This window comes from Homalodisca vitripennis, chromosome 7 (genome assembly GCF_021130785.1).
Source record: "Homalodisca vitripennis isolate AUS2020 chromosome 7, UT_GWSS_2.1, whole genome shotgun sequence".
Lineage (NCBI taxonomy): Eukaryota > Metazoa > Arthropoda > Insecta > Hemiptera > Cicadellidae > Homalodisca > Homalodisca vitripennis.
This window is the reverse complement of record NC_060213.1, coordinates 106,079,603-106,102,227: the sequence shown is the minus strand read 5'-3', so window position 1 is coordinate 106,102,227 and position 22,625 is coordinate 106,079,603. Positions and strand designations below refer to the sequence as shown.

At 34.6% G+C, this 22,625-nt stretch overlaps 1 protein-coding gene across 13 annotated transcripts in view; it reads left to right on the top strand.

The window, feature by feature from the left end:
- The window catches only part of LOC124366144, a 113,190-nt gene that overhangs the window by 22,444 nt on the left and 68,121 nt on the right, over nucleotides 1-22,625 (top strand). For all 13 annotated transcript variants that reach the window (XM_046822467.1, XM_046822464.1, XM_046822463.1 and 10 more), the window contains 3 exons: nucleotides 8,147-8,283; nucleotides 10,296-10,484; nucleotides 18,409-18,469. In XM_046822467.1, coding sequence (XP_046678423.1) covers nucleotides 8,150-8,283; nucleotides 10,296-10,484; nucleotides 18,409-18,469 — 384 coding nt within the window. In that variant the 5' untranslated portion in view covers nucleotides 8,147-8,149. The remainder of the gene's footprint in view (nucleotides 1-8,146; nucleotides 8,284-10,295; nucleotides 10,485-18,408; nucleotides 18,470-22,625) is intronic.

The following is a 22,625-nucleotide window of genomic DNA, read 5'->3' as shown; positions in this document are numbered from 1 at the left end:
AAATAGCAGTGAATTTAAGAAAACTACACAACATTGGTTTGAAAGATGATAAGACATAAATAAAATATATTGTTTTTGTGGCTTCAACATGTTGGACTCGTACTGAAAACCCCATTATGTGAAATTTGTGGGAAAGAAACAACTGTAACTGTAAGAGGAGAAAATATGGTCGTCTTCAGTTTTCCTAATTTTTGTTATAATAACTTGTTTGATCACTGGAAATATTAAATTCATATTTTAATTTAAAACATATGATTGTTATTGAGGACTATAGATACTTCTATATCAATTGATAGTCTAGGATTTGAGATGTGAATATTAGGTATCGAAGACTACATTCTTCGATATAAAAAAACGGGTCCGCTTATTGTACCCTACCCACACTTTGACTCCCGTGAGGTATCATACAGATACACAGTAAGCATTCGCTGCCAGCCCATGAGTATCCTCACTTTATAGGTCTGTGTATCCAGCAGACACTCACTTAGCCTTGTAGTAAATGGTTCAATCAGTTTGTCTGGTCCCTGGGAACAAAAATTTGAGTTTGGGTTCTGAAAAATATTGTAGTTGGCTACACTGATGGTTAAAAAAACAGCTTTTTTGTTTTTTTTTTTTGCAAGCTTGTGTTTATTTATGTTTTGGTCAACATGTACAAGCTGAATGTTTATTCTAACCTGTGATTTTTAAGGTGGACAGTAGTGAAAGTTTGTTACATTATAAGTATTTGTTTGAAAAATGGATGAAGATGAGATTATGATGGAATTGAACAGTTCTGATTGCAGTGATACTAGCTCACTGAGCATTTTTCTTGATCTTTGTGACTAATGATCCTTCAATTCACACAAGTGACATGAGTTGTGAAAGTGACAGTGTTTATGGGGGAAATCATTCTATTAGGCCTAGGCCTACTACACCTGAGGAAGTGGGAGACAAACTGTAGGTCCTATGTATGATCTGAATATTCCTGGTACGTCTTGAAATCTTATTGATTACTCATATTTTGTTAGTCCTCTTGGTAACAGTATTTTGTCTAGTAATCATGAGCATGTGGAAAATAGACCTAGGCCTATTCTAAACCAGAATATTGACCTTCAAAATTAAGATAGGAATTCCTTAAGTCAAACAACTAGGCAAAGAGAAACATACATTACTTGGAAACCTATTTTAAGTAACTGGAACAATTTTAACTTTTTACTTAATTCACCACCTGGCCTAAATGTTGATAAATTGAGAAATGTTGAGACTGGTATTGTGTTTTTAACGGACCAAATACTTCATTTACTAGTAAAGGAAACAAACCGTTATGCTGAACAGTGACAAATTATTGTGATTTTAGAAGAACAAAACGCTCAATGCTTGTCCATTGGAGTGATACAACTAGACAAGAGATTTCAATCTTTATAGGACTCATTTTACGAATGGGTTTAGATACCAAACCAGCTATCAGGGACTAATGGTCGAAGAAGGCCCTGTATGCAAACAAAGTTAGTAAAATAATGCCAAGAAGACGTTTTGAAACTATATTGGTATTTATTCATGTGGCTGACAATGATGGAGCCCAGCCATATGACCAGTTGCACAAAGTGCACGGTCTGACAGACCTTTTGTTACAAGAAATTCAAAGTATTTTTGTTCCATACAAAGCTGTCTGTATAGATGAGACAATGGTACCTTTTTGTGGTAGAATAAAATTTTGCCAATACATACCGAATAAGAGGTACAAGTACGGTCTAAAAATATTCAAACTTTGTCTGAGGACAGGCTACACATGGTCTTTGAAAGTGTACGCAGAGAAGGAGAGTAATACCGAGAGGACTAATCAAGAAGGTACCAGTACACAAACAACTAAAGTTGTTATGGACTTGATGAGACCACTTCTTAGCAAAGGACAAGTGCTCTACACTGACAATGCTTTACACCAGCGTTGACCTGGCAATTTCCCTCAACAAGGAAAACCACATCTGGTTGGCACACTTCGTCGGAACCGTAAATACAACCTTACACAAGTAACCAATGCAAAGAGGCTGGACAGCTCTCCTAGACCAGAATAAGGAGGATATAAGACTGATATTAGGAATGTTGACAGGACATGGCCCTCTGAGGAAGCACCTTTTGAAGGTAGGCCTTAGTCAGAGCAGCGAATGTAGACTCTGTGGAGAAGAGGAGGAGTCAGCAGAGCACATTTGGTTGGATTGTCCTGCCATCGTAGAGACTAGGAAAAGATACTTGGGAGCATATCTCTTCAGTCCCAAGGACATAAGAGAACAGGAGCCCTTAAATCTGATTGGTTTTTGCAAAAGCCTCAGTCTTTGAGGGCACAAATTAAAGTAAGGGAGGCGCAAAGGTCCTTTTAGGACTAAGTGCGGGGACAAACTGTCCTCTTCCCTCAGGAAGGGGGAAAAAAAAACCTCGAAGTTGGTCAAAGGAGAAATGGTCAGAAAACAAAGTAATTCCAAAGTTATCGTTTGCAAGTGTGGAAAGACAAACAAGACGTGTTGTTTCTAACCACAGAAAGTGCGCCCACAGTTGTAGATGTTCCAACAAGAAAGGGTCTTGTAAAGAAACCTTCTACAATTGTTGACTATAACTCAACTAAATCATTCATCGACATTTTGGACCAGCCATGGACAACATTCCACTTAGGAGGGGAGTAAAGTGGTGTAGGAAAATTATCTTTGAATTCTTAGTTAACACATCTATAGTCAACACACACGTCATCTATAAATGGCATAACCTTGAAAGTAAAATGAAAATAATAGAATTTAGACAAAACTTAGCTCTTCAGCTTTAGTTTGCAGTTGATCAATCTTCTGATGATGGTGATGGCAACGCTAGAGGAGATCATCGTTTAGAAGACATTCACAAAAAATGACGACGTGTTACATGTTAAAAGGAACTTTCAAAAGCCCATGACCAAAAATATGCTCAAAAGCACACGCCACAGGTTCGCACTGCCCATCATGTCCATAAAAGAAGTTCATGTGTATGAAATGTTTCTTCGACTCTCATAAGGGTTACAAAAAGTAGGTACTATTTGATAACTCTGGCTTGTCACAACAATTTTGTAGTACACACTATAAAAGCTAATCAATTAAATATCATATAATATTTTCTTGTAATATTTGCTATGCCATTATTGTAACTATACTTAGGATTTGAAATAAAACTATTTCTTAGTTTACACTTATGTTTTTAATTACCTTAGTCGAGTATTCCAGAGATACTCATGGGTTGGGCTGACGTTTTCATAAGAAATCTCTTACAGGAACTGTGAGTATCTATAAAATACTCACATTTAAACACATACAAATAAAATAAATGGTCTTATTTGTCTTTACTAGGAAGCATTACAGAGTCCAAAATTGAGTAATTTAATTTCTAAGTTGGAACAAACATTTCCTCAAAAATACGCTGGGAGACAAAGTGTTAAGGGAATGAATAAAAACTTACCTAATCTAACCAGCTGACTGTTATTCACACGCTCAGACGTACCCTATGTGAGGACTAAATGTCCTGCCATTACTACTGGATGGTTTACCATCCTACTTGAGTGACAAATTTCCTACCCGAGATCTAAAAGCCTACTACAGGAGAGATTGTCTCTGTTTCTAACAGTTTTTAGAGCTTAATACAATCCTCTACTTTATCCCTTTCACTACTAATGTCTGTTTTTCATAATGTTGGCATCTATAACAGCCAGAGTCCAGTTTTATGGATGTTTGAAAAATAACTGTATGCAATTTATTAAAAGTCATATAAGGAGTTATTTAATCATCGGATGCCACCTGAAGTCATCAGATGTTTGAAGAGGTCAATGTTACCATCCTAAGGACTAGTGATATATCCTTCTTGCTTCAAAGATCAAAGAGTCCAACCGTTAGCATATGAACAGAATAAATGGTTTTTAAATGTCCTGGGACCTTTCTATATCTCTCGGATCTGATCCTTTTTTTACAGACAATTATAGAAGCTTTACTGTAGGCTACTCCGCACCTTGGCTCTGGTCATACTAGGATGCTTTTAGAGCCTATCGTGGCCAGAGTGTCTACCGTTTCATTCCCAGAAATACGTTTTGCCCGTTACTCAACCAAGGATAACATTTTTCCTCTTTACCACTAGAGTATTGCATTCCCATACTACCTTTAAGTCCATAGAACGTCGTCGAGCACAATTTGACTGTCTGATAGTATTAGGTATTTTGCACCGGTCCATTCTGTATGAACCTTCTGGAGCATGATTCTTGGATTAGGACGATACCCAGGCCTGTTGAGATAATCCTTCCCAAGATAGCAATTGTAACCTTTGCATGGTGGAGCAGAAAACCCTTTTCCCTTTAGCAGAAACCAATGGTTCCTTTACCGTAGGTCCGTCCTCAGAACAGGTGGGTTTTTTTCATTCACTGTTAATTTAACTAATTGAACTCAGGGCTCAGGTTTTCCTGGGACTCTTCCGCTTCCATCCCCTCAACACCAGCTTCTTCTTGAGAAGATGACTCTGGCTTCTGTTTTCCGTCCTCCTTCCTGGGATCCTCTGATAATCTTTGGATTTCTTCTTTAGCGTTAGCTGGATTTTTTTCCAATCTTGTGGCTGATCAAAGGACTTCTTTTCTCAAGTTGGTTTTGCAATGACACAGTCTATTGCAAAGGTAAGCAGTGCAAACATATCCTCGTGACTCCTACGAAGGACAATATATTTGCCCATCTAAAAGTTCTTGTTCTGTACCTCAATATAAATTTTAAACTTTTCATTTAAGTCATTTGTGCTGTTTGGTAAGGAGGCAATTCTTGAGCATATAATTTCCTCCTTTGGCATAATTTTCAAACTTGTCTCCATCCAAAGGATCATGTTGTGCTGCCCACATTACTGGTAACAAACCAAAAATAACTTTGAGATAGTACCTATCAGGTAACTAATGAAAATATTCCAGACAGTGTGATCACAAATGAAACTGGTAATCATTGTCTCATCTTCAGTGCTGCCATGGCCTCTACTGCCAAATTATTGACTGAGTATTAGCAAAGCTTATTCCTCAAGGAACTGACAAAATTTCATTTTTGCTACTTGTCTTGTCTGTCTGCCTGTTAGTATATCTCAACAAACAGATCTATACGCTTGAACTTATGCATGCATGAACCTTCATCTCTATATAGGCAACATTGAGTTCAATGATGGTGCAATCACTGCATGAGATTTGACAGTAATAGTGAACATGTTTGCATTGGTTTTATGGGTAACCATGATGGCAAAGTGAAATTCACAGAGTAAATAAATTTGTAAACAAACTGAGTAGAATCGTATGACAATTTAATGTGTGATATCGTAACACATGTAGCTATAGACCTGAAATTTTGCATACAACTTCAGCAAAGCTTATTTTATGCGACTCAATGTGTAGTGTACTTTTACTTTATTTTTAGTTAGACATCAGATACACAATTTTGTGAAATATAATTTAAAACGTAGAACCGTTTCATCATCTAAACAAAGAAAGATTGTCTTAGTGTGGCCAAAAATAATAACTGAAAAGTAGGCTATAGTCAGTAAAAGTATCAAATACTTTACATAAATATTGTCCAAATTGCTTAACTTATAAAATAACTTATAAAATATAAAATTTAATTAAATATTAACTTAAAGTAAGATTCTACATATTGAAATTAGTTTAAAAAAAAAAACACTTAAATACAAAAAAGAAACAATAATCGCGTTCAAGTGCACTATGGAAGGGATATGCATGACCAACAGACAAGATTTTTGCTATGTAGGTATTACATTTTATCCGAACTTTATGTCTATATATCTGTTAAATCAATCAAGATATTTCCCTGAGTAATATTTAACTTGATGTTGCCTATGTTGAAGTGAATGCTCATGCAAAATTTCAAGTCTATAGCCTAATGCTTTATAGATATGTCCTTGGGAGAGTTTCGGTCTATGCCCAAAAGGGACATGCAATCTCACTAAACTTGATTATGTTAATGAAACAATTAAGTTTCATCTAAAATTCCTAGTCTATAGCTCAACTCCTCAACATATCCCTCTGAGTGATCTGCTTCGCTAACACACCATAATTTAATTCTATCTTGCCTACGTAGAAATGAAGCTTCATATAAATATCAATAGCACATTTGATTCTTGAGATACCATGCGGAAGTCTGACAGAAAGTTTCCAGCCAACTGAGTGGCAGCAAAATGTTTAAAGCTTGAATTCTATGCACTCAGTACATTCTTAATATATCCTGTGGAAAGTTAGGCTTAATTTGCACATATCTATAGGCCTATTAATAAATTTTGTGGGAAATTAGCAATTGTGAAATCTGATAGGGTTAACCATAATAGTTAAGGGATAGAACCCACCACAGTAAACATTTTAAAAGAATTTTTTGGGGTAACCTTGTTTGTAACATGATATATCTAGCCCTACCTGCATGTACAATCCTCTGTTTTCAGCATTCTCATATACCTGCATATATATATATATATATATATATATATATATATATATATATATATATACCTGCATATATATATATATATATACCTGCATATATATATATATATATATATATATATATACTAGCTGTTTCCCGCGGCTTCGCACACTTTTCGTAAGTTTTGCCCGCGTATGAGCATTTCTGGTTGAAGTAAATTATATTTCCAACCCCGATGTAGATTTTACCTTGATGTCACGATCAAGAAAATATGTCAAAAATGTATTGTACATGCATAATGTATTTTATTACAAAGTGGTCTACCACTCAACCTTTAAGTTCAACCAAAAATTTAGTTTAGACAATTATACATCATAACTTAGCGCCTTCAAATAGTGTTTCACTGTTTAATATACGTATCTATCTCGTAATTGCAGGTTATAATGTGCAGGCGCTTTGAAAACTTTTCTTCATTTTATTCGTTTATATTCACGACATAAGCGAATAATTCAGATAATAACTATCCTATCTTCTAAGTTAGACTAAATTACGGATACATGTGAAATTTGATTGAAATTGGTTCAGTCGTTTTGGAGTTTATTGGCAACATACATCGTGACTCAAGATTTTTATATATATAAGATATATATATATATATATATTATATATATATTATATATATATATATATTTTATATATATATTTTATATATATATATATATATATATATATATATATATATATACCTATTTCTCGTATTTATACATTGCCTGCAATCTAAATGGAAACAATGATTTTTAAGGTCAAAAGTGGATAATATTGACCAATTTTAAGTTACTAATTTACTCATAAATGTGTGAACTAGATGGTTTGACTAGGTAGTTTCATATGCTGTGTGGTGTTGTATCAATAATGATATTTGGGTCAAAATCACAAAATTTGACAATTTTGGTCCTTAGGCAAAAACATAAATATTATACATTTTTCAAATAAAATGTGTTGTTTAGTTTTTTAAATATATTAATTTTCCTTTAGATCCATCGTTCAGTTTTGTATTTATGGATTTACACTATTTAAAGTTTACTTGATTTGCAATAATTGCAAGTCGCTTGGTGTCCTTTAACTAGAAGTCAGGCATGTTATTTAGTGAAAATCTATAAAAAATGGAAGAAATCCATAATTACTCCATAGAACCAAAGATAAACAGTGTTAAAAATAAACATGAACAATACTAGGCATATTTGAAGAAAAAAGAAAGCAATATTCGTCTTTGATTGAGTTTAATGCCCTAGGAGATTCTTTGGTCAATAATCGGAAAATACAAAACTGCCAAACAAGAATGTAAAATAATTGCAATTAGCTTGGATTGAGGTAGGATTATTGTTAAACTTGTACTCCAAGATGATTATTCCTGCAATTTCTTTCAAATATTAATTATTCAAGTAAGAAACGTATAGTACCTTAATTACGTGAGAAATCTTTGACACTATTCATGAATATAAAGTTTATATCAATAATCTATATAAGCTATAGTTACTTGTAAAGTGTTTGGTAACGTTCATGTTATAGCTCTACTTATTGTGTTCTTCCCTACAATTAGCTAATGAACTATTTTTTCCATTACTGTTACTTCACCTAGCATTTCCTTGTTATCATGTCTTGATATCTCAGCTAAATATCAGTAGATGGAAGTTGCTTCAATATTTGTTTTGCAGGTCATGATGGGGAGAAATGAAGATCAACTGCCTCCATCTGAAGCTTTGCCAGGTATTGGAGAACACCCTGTTGTGTTCCACAATGGAACAGGTTTTTTCTACATTTGCAGAGAATACGCTTCAGAACTCGATAAAAGGTTAGATACTATTAAGAAAAAAAAAAAATGGTTTAGTCTATGAAGAAAAGTAAAGTGAAATATAACAATACAGTAAGTATTTTACATGAGATTGGTATAGAATCTGTGTTTAATATGATGACCAATACATTTTCTTCATATTAAGTGTAATATTTATATTGAAAGACGAGTTTATAAAACTTGTAACTCCTGGATATCTAAACAGATATTTGGATGGGTACTGTTACATTCCTTTATCCTTTAGGTATCTGTATATGACCCAAACTTTTTATTGAAAACTAGCAGTAACCCGCAGCTTCTAAAACAAATTTCTACAAAATCAAAGGCTTTTTAGTGAAAGCACTCATGTTCTGCTTTGTATCTGCTTTTTTCTGTAAACAATGTCAAACTGATGATGCCTTAGCCGGCAAAAGCGCTATTTTTATTAAATTTAATGTGGAAGTATCTAAAAAATGTCTTCCATTAAAAAAGCACTATGTTACAACATTATTACCTATGTTGATTTTGGTCAAAAAGCGTCCTCTTATAATCTAATTCCAGTCTAAGATACTTCTAATGGCGCATAGAGTGGGGTTTGCCTGCTCGTACCAGTACTATATACAGTGTATATATATATATATATATATATATATATATATATATATATATAATTCACTCAATATACACACTATAAATACATTTATACTGATTTTTAAATTGTTTTAGTATAATTTAATTGTAGACTTAAATAATGTTTTGAACTATTTAAATAATATTTAATAACTGCTTTTACTTTTTCACTGACCACAATTACTGAAAAATTTGGTCAGCTAATTTCCAAAAGATTGCTGTTTTGTTTTATTGGTTTTAGTTATTGGAAATCAAGTCATTATTATTATTTCAATTTCAAATCGCCTTATTCATACATTGTATAACGTTATACATGAATTGTTTCATATTGTAGATGATTTATTACAATCAAATTATGACTATATTAACCTTATTAATAAACTAAAATAATTGTTTTAAAAATTAATGCATGATTAATTCAATTAATAATTATAAAACTCGTCAAATGAATAATGTACACTATTAACTAGGTGATTATTTAAACCTTTTTGGAATATCAAAATATTCTTGTCAGGTATCCTTTAGTAATTTTACTCAATATAGGTTTTTGTGTGTAAAACTAAAGATTGTGGTGGTTAAGTTTGATTTCATGTATTTATAATATTCAATAAATTTGTAGGATTTTTTTATAGTTCATTAGAATTTGTAACTCTTCTTTAGTGTTAATTTTTTACCTTTTATTTCAAAATTTAAAATATCTAAGTTATTTTCAAGTCCTTTGTATGGATTATTTTATTAATGTAGTTATATATTCAGCAAAATTTGTTTTAATGCTAGCTAGTACAATTATTTGATTTCAGTGCCTGAATATGTTCTCTAAATCTTAAGAGTATCAACTGGTTTGACCAGTGTAATATTTATCACATTCACTGCACTTTTAATACATAGATTCCTGGTTTTAGAAATGTATCCACTTGTTGATTACAATTTTGATTTGTTGTAAATTTTGTTATTAATTTAAAACTGTTGTTCATTTGTCGCAATATTTATTTTGTCATCCATAAACTGTTCAATAGGAAAGGAATCTACTTTTTATTCATGTTTACAATTTCAGCATAATTTTCATAATTTCTTAGTATTTTCATAATTAACTGCAAATTAATTAAACTGCATTGTTTGAATTACGGAATTTTAATGTTAAGTCACATCATATGACAAATGTCCTCATTTTGGATCACTCTTCAATAGGTTAAAGCTGCAATGTGTGGTTGTTAGGGAATTAAAATTTTCTTATTACAACATATTATTATTATTATGTTGACAATCAAAATAAGCATTTGTAAATGAAAGCTCTTAAATATTGAAATAAACAGGGTCTACTCTGTATTATTGTGAAATATTATACTGTAAAACAAAACTGTTATATTATTGGGCTTTCAGTAAAAGTCTGTGCTTGGTTGCAGACTGTTCGAATGTATACAGCCAGAATGTAGGGTGACCGCTGGGATGGGAGAGGGCACTGGATCCCCTCTCATTGACGTTGGTAGACACAGCCACCCTCCGGACCTCACCTATCGGGAGAAGTGTCTTTTGCTCCATAATATTCGACAACGGTTGAGGCTACAAGAAATACCAGCCTCTGAGATCCTACGGTAAGCTTTCTACCTGTTCATACTGTAACTAATTTATACTGAATTATGATTAGAGCATCCCGAAAATTGTCCAATGATATTTGAGTTGGTGTTGCCATATTTCTGCTGACCACCAGATGATGTAACTACGGTCATATACAGAAGAAGGAAACACATCTACTGCTGTACTCTTAGACTACAGTAAAGCTTTTGACTGTCTGGTTCTCCAGTTACTTAACCAACCGAAACCAACTGGTTGAAATTACACATTTAGTAGATGGAAAAATAGAAACAGTTAGCTCTAAACCAAAGCCAATTATTCGAGGAGTCCCTCAAGAATCGGTCTTAGGACCTGTCCTTTTTATACTTTTCACAAACGACTTCCCCAGATACATGCAAGACCACAGTGAAACGCTAATGTATGCTGATGACTCAGTATTGCTGCTTGGTAGACCAAGAGCTGACCAACTTGAAGTAGACAGCTTTGTTGCCCTAAACATGGCAATACAATACTGTCACAACAATGACCTTGTTGTCAACAAAAGTAAAACTAAGCAAATATAATACTGGCTAAGCAAAGCGAGAAAACCGGAAGACTACCTGAACTGGAAGAAGTCACAACCACAGAATACCTTGGTATAACTCTTGATGACAAACTCTCATGGACGGCTCATATAGACACTCTCTGCAATAAATTAAGTACAGGACTGTTTGTTATAAGAAGAATGAAAAATGTAAGTGATATGACAACCACAAAAACAGCTTATTTGCTCTATTTGAACCACATCTCAGATATGGGATCGCAGTATGGGGCAGCACTACAGTAGGGAACATGCAGTGCATTCTTATCCTCCAAAAACGGGCCATTAGAATCCTGTATAATCTACAATTCAGAGAATCCTGTAGAGCAGCCTTCCAAGAACTGAGGATTCTTACAGTGATCATCAACTTGTACATCCTGGAGGCAATAACCCACGTCCACATCAAGGAACCGGAATCTGCTAGAAGTGGATCACAATCCCACCAGTACAACACCAGACATGCCAACAACTTCTGCCTACCTGTACACAACCTCAGCTCCACTGAAAAGAAGACAAGCTACATCGGTGCCAAGATGTGGAACGACCTGCCAGACGCGCTGAAGGAAAGAGACCTGAAGAACTTTATCACCTGAAGAACAAGATCGGCCCTTTTATACTTTAAATGAATTTTTTGACTGGTGCAATTCTTGACGCCTTAGCTATAAGATCTTTTAATGTCTTATTAATGTGACACTATACTTATCTTGATGATAATGTAATAAAGATATTTTGACTTTTACTTGACTTGACTATACTGTCTGCGACACATAAATAAAATAAAATGTATGTATATTTGTTTATGCTAATAGATATTGAGATGGGTCAGTAATTTCCCATACATGTAAACGTCAGTGTTGGGCACTGGTTGTTGAGAGGAATTCAGACACGCCAACCACCTTCCGACTATTTTCATGCGGACTGCTCTAGCTAAGAACCACTGTGTGTTAGCATGCACCAGTCAGGGGCCAATAATATAAGGAGATCCCTCGACTGGAATCAGAATCAAGATCATTTCATTAACGACTCTTGAGCAATTGAAACAAATTTAAAACTAGTAGTTATTAAAACTCTTCTTTTATAGTGTTGTTTATTTTTTGGCCGAGGCCATTTAAAACTAAAGGTTTCATCGTCAGGCGACTCTAAAAATAGTTTTCATTGCCAATTCTAAATGTTCGAAAAATAGGTTAATGTTGCCCTAAGGAGATCTATAAAGCCTTGCTACTGTAATCTCAGTTTAACTAATACAACATGTTTCACAATTCAGCTCGGAACTAAAATCCTCTAAATCAGTTAATTCAATTTTAATATTTTGTGTCATAAAAATACCTTTCCCACCATTTTTCAATATTTTCCTGCATAAAAAACTTGCAGGTAAATATCCATCAGGTACATATAGGTCCTAAATCTATATTTTGTACTAGAACAATGTTAATAATTTAATATTTTAAAATAAAATCTCAAATCTTCAAAAGACATGTACTCTTAAATTGTATTAACTAAGTTACACTTTAAGCCACTTAGACACAACTTTGTCAAACTCATTATTTGGTAACAATCTAATTGAAACTGGTAACCTATTAAATAATTTCAATTGTTGGCATTGGTAACTTTTCATTGTTTTATTTAATCTAATACTTTGTGCAAATAGGTCTTGTTTGTTTCTTGTTTGATAATTATGTACTAAACTGTGAGTATTAAAGTTATTGATATTTCCTTTAACAAAGATTAAATTACTATGAATGTACATGTTGGTGTTATGATTTTAAATGTGTGAAAATGTAGAATGTAGAATGTAGAATATTCTTTATTGCACATATTCTTGGAGAACAGGGCAAAAGTCATGTTTATGTTACAATTGGTGTATGAGTTAGTGTTTGTCAAAAATTGTGTGTTCTACATTGAACAAATTCTTGGATTGTGTAAATTGGTCGCTCCAGTAGCCAGTTTCTCAAGGAGGCTTTGAAGTTCTTTTCTGGCAGTCTTCTTAGGAATTCAGGTAGAATGTTGAAGAACATTGCTCCTCGATAAGAAGGTTTCCTCTCAAATAAGCTGAGATGATGTTGATTTAGGAGAAAGTTGCTCCTGTGTCTGGTGTTATAGGAGTGTCCGTCTCCAGTCCTTGCTTGTCCTGATTTGATTGTATAGAGGATTGTCTCTTGGATGTAGAGTCCTACTACAGTCAGAATTCTCAGTTCTTTGAAGGCTGTTCGGCATGTGTCAAGTGGTCCTAGTCCTTTTAGAGCTCTAATTGTCCTTTTTTGTAGAACCAGTACCCTTTGGAGATTTGAGATTGTCGTGCCTCCCCAGGCTATCAGGCCGTATCTCAAGTGAGATTCAAACAACGAGTAGTATGCTGTCATAGCTACATCAGTGTTGCTGATTTGTGCAATTCTCCTTATTGCGTAAAGACTGCTATTTAGTTTTTGACAGAGCTGGTTGATGTGTGGTTCCCAAGATAAATTTCGGTCCAAGGTGAGTCCTAAATATTTTCCGAATTCTATTGTAGTTACTTCTGGGAGACCATGATAGTTATTTTGAGTAGCTGTAAAAATTAGTTGTTGGGTTTTTGATTCATTTAAAACCAAATCATTTAGGTTGCAATATTGTTTAGCCATATTAAAAGCTACAAAGGAGTCAATGTCTAGTTGATCTTTGTTTTTGTTTGCTACAATAAGGGCTGTATCATCGGCGTACATTACCATTTCACAATGGTTTTGAAGGTATTCTGGAAAGTCGCTAGTCAGAAGGATATACAAGACGGGTCCAAGAACAGAGCCTTGCGGCACTCCTCTGCTTACTGGTAGTGGTTCAGATTTTACTTTTTTGACCGTGTTGTGTGTAGTGTAAGTAATTTCCACAATCTGTGTCCTATTGCTGAGGTAGCTCTTGAACCAGTCTATTTCTTTGTCAATGATTCCCAGAGTTTGCAGTTTTTTTTGTAATGAGCTTGTGGTCTAGACAATCGAAGGCCTTGGTAAAGTCCAAAAGTATACTTGTGGCTATATATCCTGCTTCCAATTTATCAATGATGGTTTCAATTAGTTGGACCAGTGCTGTTGCTGTAGATCTGTCTTTTACAAAACCATGTTGTCTCGGAGTAAGAAGGTGGTGCTGTTTGAGATGGTCCAGTAGTCTAGTTAGCACTACTCGCTCCAGGATTTTGGAAAAAGTGGAGATAAGTGAGATTGGCCGATAACTGGTGGCTTCGTCAGTTGCTCCAGTCTTATATTTTGGATAAATTTTTGCGAGTTTCAACCCGCTGGGAAAAGTCCCTTGTAAAAGTGATTTGTTTATAATAGTTGTTAGTGGAGTGATAATTTCATGTTTGCATTGTTTGACCAATTTAGAAGATATTTCATCGTCTCCTGTTGATGTTTTTGATTTTAAGGTGTCTATGATGTTTCCGACTTCTATTTCATTTGTCTCCTGGAAAATTAGTCTTGGTATTTGGGGTATGTAATTTGGTTCTATTGTGTGTGTTGTTCGTTGTTCATTTCCTTTGGTATCAAGTGTTCTGTCAGCAATTGTAGCAAAGAAGCTATTTAAGTAATTGGCAATGTCTATTGGAGAGTCTGATGCGTAGTCCTGTATGTTTAAGCGTTCAAGTTGAGTTTTTTCTAATCTCTCTTTTCTTTCATTATTAATCACTTTCCACATGGCTTTTGATTTGTTGTCAGATCTTTCAATGTAGGAGGAGTTAAGCTGTTTTCTTAGGGTTTTTAGTTTTAAGTCGTAGGATTTTTTCCTTTGGGCTGTTTCTTTTTTGTCGTCAGGATGGCCCGTAATGTGTTCTCGATTTAGTGCCTCTAAGTATGCGTTTTTTAGCGCCTGGCTTTCATCATCCCATATATTCTTGGTGGGATTTCTTTTATGTTTTACTATTTTGAGAGGGCAGGCTATGTTCACTGCAGATTGGAGGATCCCATGAAACGCTTTATAAGCAGCATCCACATTGTCTGTGAGCATAACTTGTGACCAGTCCTGTGTTTGTAGATTATACCTCAGTTCTTCTACGGTTCTTGTGTTAAATTGTCTTCTGTATGATTGTGTCTGCGTGGGGCTTGTCATGTTTGTAGAGATAAAGCATAACTGGGCAGTGTGATCTGAGAGGCCTGTTTTTAGCACTCTGGTTGATATTTCAGTTTCGTTAATGTTGGTGCATATGAAATCTATAGAAGTCTTGCTGTGACTGGTTATTCTTGTAGGGGGTAGGTGAAGTCTGCTCAGTCCATAGCCGTGAATCATATCGTCCAAGTTTCTCCTGTCATTGCTTGCCACCAGGTTGTCTACATTGACATCCCCTATTACGAGTACCGGGTTTTTAAAAGATGTTATTTTGTCCAATTCAGATGATAAAATATCTAATGCTTCTTCCAAGTTGCTACTAGGTGGCCTGTATAAACCTAAAAGGTGCAAGAATCCTTGTTTCATCTCAATTTTTAGAAGGATGGTTTCACATATAAGTTCTGATGTGGTTCCTGATAAGGATATTACTGTAATTTTATTTTTAAGGTTTAAGTTTGCAAAGACAGCCACTCCACCTTTTCTGTGTTGTTGTCTATTAAAGCTGCCTATAAGTCTGTAGCCAAGGATTCTAGTGCTCTCCAGCTTTTCGTTGTTTAAGCCATGCTCAGTAAGTATTAGTAAGTCTGGTTTGTTGTTGTGGAGAAAATGAGCAAGTCTGTCGGTTTTGTTCTGAAGGCCGTCAATATTTTGGTGTGCAATCATAAGTTTCTGGTGCTTATTTCTAGGTTTGGAAGAATTTATATTTTGGGGATTTTGATTTATTTTTGGTTCTTGTGCTGTTGCTAATTTCGGCTCAGCTATGTCCTTGTGGACTTGATTTTGGTTTTGTCTAAAAAAGTGTCAAGTTGGTGGGTCGCATCCTGTGAAGAGGTTTGAGTCTGAGGTCCTGGTTGTGTAGGAGACTGGTTAGGCATATATGAGGTGGCAGTTTCACATAATGTAGAGGGTTTGCCGTATTTTTTTACCTTGTCTTTATAAATGTTAATATTGTCCTTGTACTCATCAATGTGACGGTTGAAGAACTCCTCGATACTTTCTCCTTCTTTTCTGATTTTTGCTAAAGCTGGTGGTGATCTTGAGATCTTATGGGAAGATGTGGAAGCTGAAGTTATTTTAAGGCCAGGCATTGCTGATGTTGGTGTCGTCAGAGGACTCGTTTCAGAGGCTTGTCGCCCTGGTTGTTTTCTTGAGTCCTGTCCTTGGGGTGTTGCAGCCTCCTTGCATTTGGCAACTTGCAATGCTACACTGAACTGAGTCTTCTTTTTGTTTTTGGAGATTTTTTTTGATACATTAAATTTAGAGCAGTTATTTTTCTGACTTAGATGTGATGTCATTTTGTGGGGATTTGGGGTTTGAGAGCAAGTTTTCCCAACTTGTTCTTTTAATTTTTGTATTTCACACTCAGTTTCATATTGCCTTCTTTTAAGGGCAGTCAATTCGGTAATTGTTATCAATGGCAAGAGAGTCTCTCCTGTATGTGAGCATGTTTGAATACCAACGTCCCGATTGGTAGCTTGAGGGATTACTGATTTTATTGACTCCGATTTGGAAGTGAGTTCTTTTATAGTTTTATATATGAGGTTTTATATATGAAAACTTGCTCTGCAGGATTCTTGATTAGATTATCCAGCCAATACCCTTACTGCCTTCTTCTGCCAAGTAAAAGATTTTTTTGTGGCACTAGAGTTACCACAGAGGCATACACTATTACTTAAATGTCTGTGAAAGAGACCAAAATAAGCCTTCAATAAAACATCAGGGCTCACACAACACTTCAGTTTCCTTAATAAGAATAATACTCTTGACAATTTCCTACAAAGCCTATCACTAATGTCACCTTCATTCCTAACTAACCAGTGTTCAGAAACAACAATTTACATCAACTTTATGAATTTTACAAAAATGCTCTAATTCAAGAAGCTTATTTCTAATGCTTGAAGAATTTTTATTGACTTACTCAGATTGGAGATATTATTCTTTAGCTTAAGTGTACTCTATCATATTGTAAGAGCATACCCTCATGTGACTGAGTAGTATTGTATTGTGTAGGGTTTTTAAATTTAGATTCAATGGGGGATTCTGACTTAGCTGTAGAAAATCACCAGAACATTCATTACCACTGTTGCTGTTCTCAGACACTTCACTGTAGGGGTGGCGATCAGGGCTCTGTGTTGTGCGGTGCTGAAGGTTACACAGGTCCATGGGTATGAAAACTGGGAGGGGTGAAGCTGTCTGCAGTTACATGGATATGTGTATTGTGCGATTCAATTGGAGATATAGTTGCATGGGTTGGTGTGCTGACAGACGCGAGAGCAATCACAGACCCCGGACCAGGCATACTGCTGTGTGCAGATCAAGTCACAGATGTGAGACTCTATGTGCTGTTAGGTGTAAAGGGTGGTGACTCAGATCTCCATGACACCTCATGTGTATTTGAAAACGGAGTTTTGAAGTGGCTCTTTAAAAGAATTTATCAGGGATTACTATTTTTCTCTTCTTTAAGTTTGTTATAACCATGCTTTTGCTATCATCTGACAGAATTTAAGTTTTCCAGACTTTCTGAAATGCAATCCATGTCATATCTGTTGGTAATTTGGTGTTCTGAATAAGTGTCACGTTTGTGTGCATTTTTACCAATTTGAGTAAACATTCATTCCCCCAATTATTTCTTTCATCTACTTTCAGATTGACTTGATTTTCATAGCAATGAGGCATACTGGGAGCAATGACATTGGTTTTCTCTACTAAAGGAGTTATAATTTTCATAAGATTTGTTTGCAGACTTTACTTTTCTTTTATTATCTATTCTTTATCGTTAGTTCCACTGACAATGACATCACAATCTATCTGTAATATCCTTCATCAAATTTTGTAAAACAGCACTCAGTCATCAATTTGGCTTGAATATTGTCTCAACAGTGAACTTTTCCAAGGATGTTCTTGAAGGATACGTGAACACCCTCTTCTATGGCTGTCTGCTAATATAAGCACCCTGGATTGTTTACGTAAGAAGTATTTTCCAACAGGTGGTTGATAATTATTTCTTTATTTATAATTTTGGTTACTTATGTTCATATGAGACTTTTTGTCAAGGTAGACTTCCACCTCTTAAGAGAGGACTCCAAATTAGTTTGGTAACTAATAGTCTTTATAATAGGGATTCTCACCTGTGAATTTTTCTTAGAATAATAATTATTCTTCACTTCGAGCCACACACTGTCAACTTCCATTGCAACACTTGAAAGATTTTTTTCTTTTCAACAATGTGTAAATTGTATTAGAGATAAAAGAATATAAAGGAATAAACTATTTCTGAATTTAACTGTATTGTGTTGCAGAGATTCTCTTTCTTTACTTGAAAAAGACAACATTGCTTCACCATCCTCTATTCATGAACCTGTAAGTAAAAACACAATCTTGAGTTTTTAGTTTAAGAAATGGTATGTACTAGGATAATACAGAAAAATTCCTGTATAGCGTCAAACAATTTTGTTTCTCTAGAACATTTTGACAATATATTTATTGATTTTGAAGTCCTACATTAATGAGTCAGTTTAAAAATCGAGCCTTGTATTATGATTCTCTTAGTTACGAATAGATAGATCATGTGAATACATAAATTTAAAGAGATTTATTCAAAATCATTTTTGTCTAACATAACATCTGAAACTGATTTATCAGAATATTAAGGAAAGTCGAGGAAAGTTTGATTAAATACAATAACATTTTACTGGATAAATAATAATGAGAAGATAATAATAAGAGACATCTTTTGTTAGATACCTTGAAACCACAAAATATTACCAGCTATATTTAACAATTGAACGCAAGTTTGAAATGAATGTACTGTTGCAACATTTCATTTACAAAGAGTTTTTAAAATGTACAAGTATATCTTGGTTCATTTTGAGCCTGACTAGTCTTTACTATTGGTGAATGGATTTTCTCCTTTTGTGTAGTAGGATACTTACGTACTTCTTCATTTTTTATAAATGTCTCAGGATTTCTTTTTACCAACAACAATGCATATTTCAAAATAAATAAAGCTGGCAGGGTTAATATTTTTAGCTGCAGGAACAAAGCTTTACAGTGTATCAGATAATGTTCCTTACAAATGGTTCTGACTACACGTTTTTGTAGCATAAATATGCGTTGGGTCATTGGGCTATTTCCCCAAGAAATAATTCCATATTTTATGATGCTGTGAAAACATCTAAAATAATCTTTCAAAGGTACATCTTTACCAACGTTTGTCTGTAACCTACGTACCATGTAGCATACTGCTGAAAGTCTTGTAGAGATGGATTCAATATGTTTCTGCCATCTTAGATGACTACTAGTAGTGATGCTTAGGTATTTAGCAGATTCAACTATGGCTATGCTGGACCCGTTAAGTTGAAGCAGCATATTTTTGTTTGCTGCTTCAGGCCTTCCACATTGCCCATTAACAAGCTGAGTATCATTGTTCTTGCCTCTGCTCTTTGCACCGATTTCTAAACATGTCCGTGGTATGCCCTAAGCTGATCCAGTCAAACCCCACGGTATCGGATTCACTCCTTTGTAGTAATCACCATGCCATCAGTTGTAATTGTTACTGGCTCTAGATGTACTTTCCTACCAGACACAACCACTGTTCGATCTTCTACAGGGGTACTTCAAACATGTGGCCTCTCATCCAGGTACTTATTTTAACATGCTTGTTTTAGCATGTACACACATAATACTTTTCGGTTTTCAAATGCCAACTCCTTAGTTTGCCCCACTGGTCCCACTGTGTCCTTAGCATTTCATCATAAAGTACTCGTACATTTCATAGCATTGGTCCCAGTACCCTGTAGTACATCAGTGTAATATGTGTAATCAGTGTAATATTACACCCTGTACAAGATTAGTGTAATATAGTAGTGTGGTTTAACATGCCTCATTAGGGAAGTAAGTGTTTTTTTTGGGACTTTCTATAAATTGTAAATTGGTTTTTTGTGAAAATTGCTACAGACATTGTATAAAGCTTTGTGCAACTTTTGATAAATAGGATCATAATTTATTTTCAGCTTTTAAATAGTTATTACTATAAAACAGTGACTGGCCAAGATAACCTGCAATCACCACAGGTTTCCTTTATTTTATTAAGTATAATAGTTATTATGCTCACTGTGAGTATAACTAAATATAAACAAACATAGCAAGAAAGCAAGATTAGATGCCATTGACACTTCAATGTTATTTTAAATAAATACGTGAAACTGGTACATGTGGGTTTTCCAGTAATAACTGGTGTCCACAAATCTTACATCACTGACAATCAATCACATCAGTTACGGTCTTGTCTACCTGAAGTTGCAAGGTGATAGTAGCTCAGTCAGTAGAGATAACGTCTGACATCTTGTGGGTCGGGGTTCAAATCCCACTCTGAATATTATACTTTTTGCTTCAGATTTCCACATTGTTGTACCAATTTAATAATATAGTTCTATTTTATACTGTATCTGACAGTGCAATTTGAAATTTTATTTTATCTATATTCAAAATATTAGTTTTTAAAATAATTGGACAATTATTTGTCATTTACAAAAAATAAAGAAAATAAAATTATAATGGAAAATGGAAAATTTAAAAAAGGTGATCTAGTTATTGCAAAAATAAGAGGACATTCAGCTTGGCCAGCAATAATAGAAAGTGTTGAACCTAAAGGCAAATCACATGTTTTTAATGTGATTTTTTATTTTACAAAGGAAAAAGGTGTTTGTAGGCCTAGTGAGTTAACTTTATACGAAGAAAACAAAAATACCCTTCAAGTAAATAAAAGAAATAAAAATGATCATCTTCTTAAAGCCATTAAAGAAATTGAAGAAGCTTGCAAAAATAAGAACTTCAACAAAAACTCGCGGAATTTAAGCAAGAATTCAACCTTTTCACCTATAAAGAATACAAATAATACAGCCTACCCGTCTACTTCCACCCCTTGTAATGAAAAGAAACTGGATAATCACAACACCACCAAAGATGTGGCAGTAAACACAACATTGGATTTAGACCTCAATTTTCAAGTAAATGCTCTTACAGATAGGTGTACTCAACTTGAATTAAGCTTAATGCAAGATAAATATCGCCATGGAGTTCCAGAATTCCAACAAATAAATTATGTACAAGGTAAAAGTCCTCCTGAGTCATCGCCCCAATCCTTTGACAGCACAACTACAAATACAAATACAAATGACAATTTTTCCCTCGCCTTAGCGGTGTTGGATAGTGCTTGGTTGACTGATGATATAATTCACAAATATTTTAACATACTACTGTCTACAGTTTTAAATACAGATACAGACAAACGTGTCTATTTGATGAGTCCTGCTGTGGCACAGGCTATTAAGTGTTCAGAAGATTTTGGAGAATTCCTAGTATCACTTATTGAGCAAAATACTGATTATGTTTTTATCCCCATAAATGACTGTATGAATCTCACCAATGCTGATTTAGGGTCACATTGGAGCTTACTGCTTTATGTTAGCAGCTACCACAAATTTTTCTATTTTGACTCTAGTATTAGTAAGACTTACAACTTGTCACATGCAAAAAAGGTTGCTGCTAAAATCAGGAATCACCTTAATTCTAAGGAACCTTTGTCTGTGGAAATTGTGGAAGTACCGATGCAAACAACCCCAAATGACTGTGGAGTCCACTTATTATTATATACAGATGTTCTAATAAATAAAATAAAAATCAGTTCTTTTGATATTAACACGGAACAGTTATCACAACAGCTTGCTGGCATAAAACCCTGTGACATAAAAACAAAACGAGCCCAATTAGCCTACATGCTTTACAACTCCAAAGATATGTTGGCTGATTCGCAAATGGTTGCTGACATGATGCATAAGGGCTGTTTTGAGAACCATCAATTAAAGAAATTCACTCAATTCGAAGATTGCTTTCCAGGTGTTAAACGCAATCCTAAAAAAAGAAGAGATTGTAGCTTACCTGATGGTAGTAAAAAGGTGCAAATTAAAGTTGACCTCTTTGCTGATAGCCAGGGTAAAGGGTTGCCAGAGATTGTAGGGAGGTGCAGTAAGGGTCTGATCTATATGGACGGACTTGTTAAATCTGGAGCCAATTTTGAACAAATCTACAATCAAGCTTCTATATCACTCAACCGACCTTTGATTCTGCTGGCAGGAACAAATGATATGAAAAGTAAACGCCCAGAACCCATTTACAAAAAAATGGAACATATGCTCAAATCTCTCAGTGAATCCAGACCTGTATACGTTACAACAATACCTCCTCGCTTTGATGTGCATCCTGATGATTCGCTGCACTATGACATAGCTCAGGTTAATAGTTATATAAAAGAGCTTGTAACCAGAATGAAAAATGTCACTCTTCTTGACCTAGGCTTATTTGAAAGAGACAATTTCACCACTCATGGTCTGCACCTTAACTTTAAAGGAAAAAAGAAATTAGCATATATGATAATAGATTGTCTACAAAAATCAAGCACTAATGTGACCAACAAAGTAACTCTAATTAACTCTTCACCTTCAAGTTTTCAAGAGGA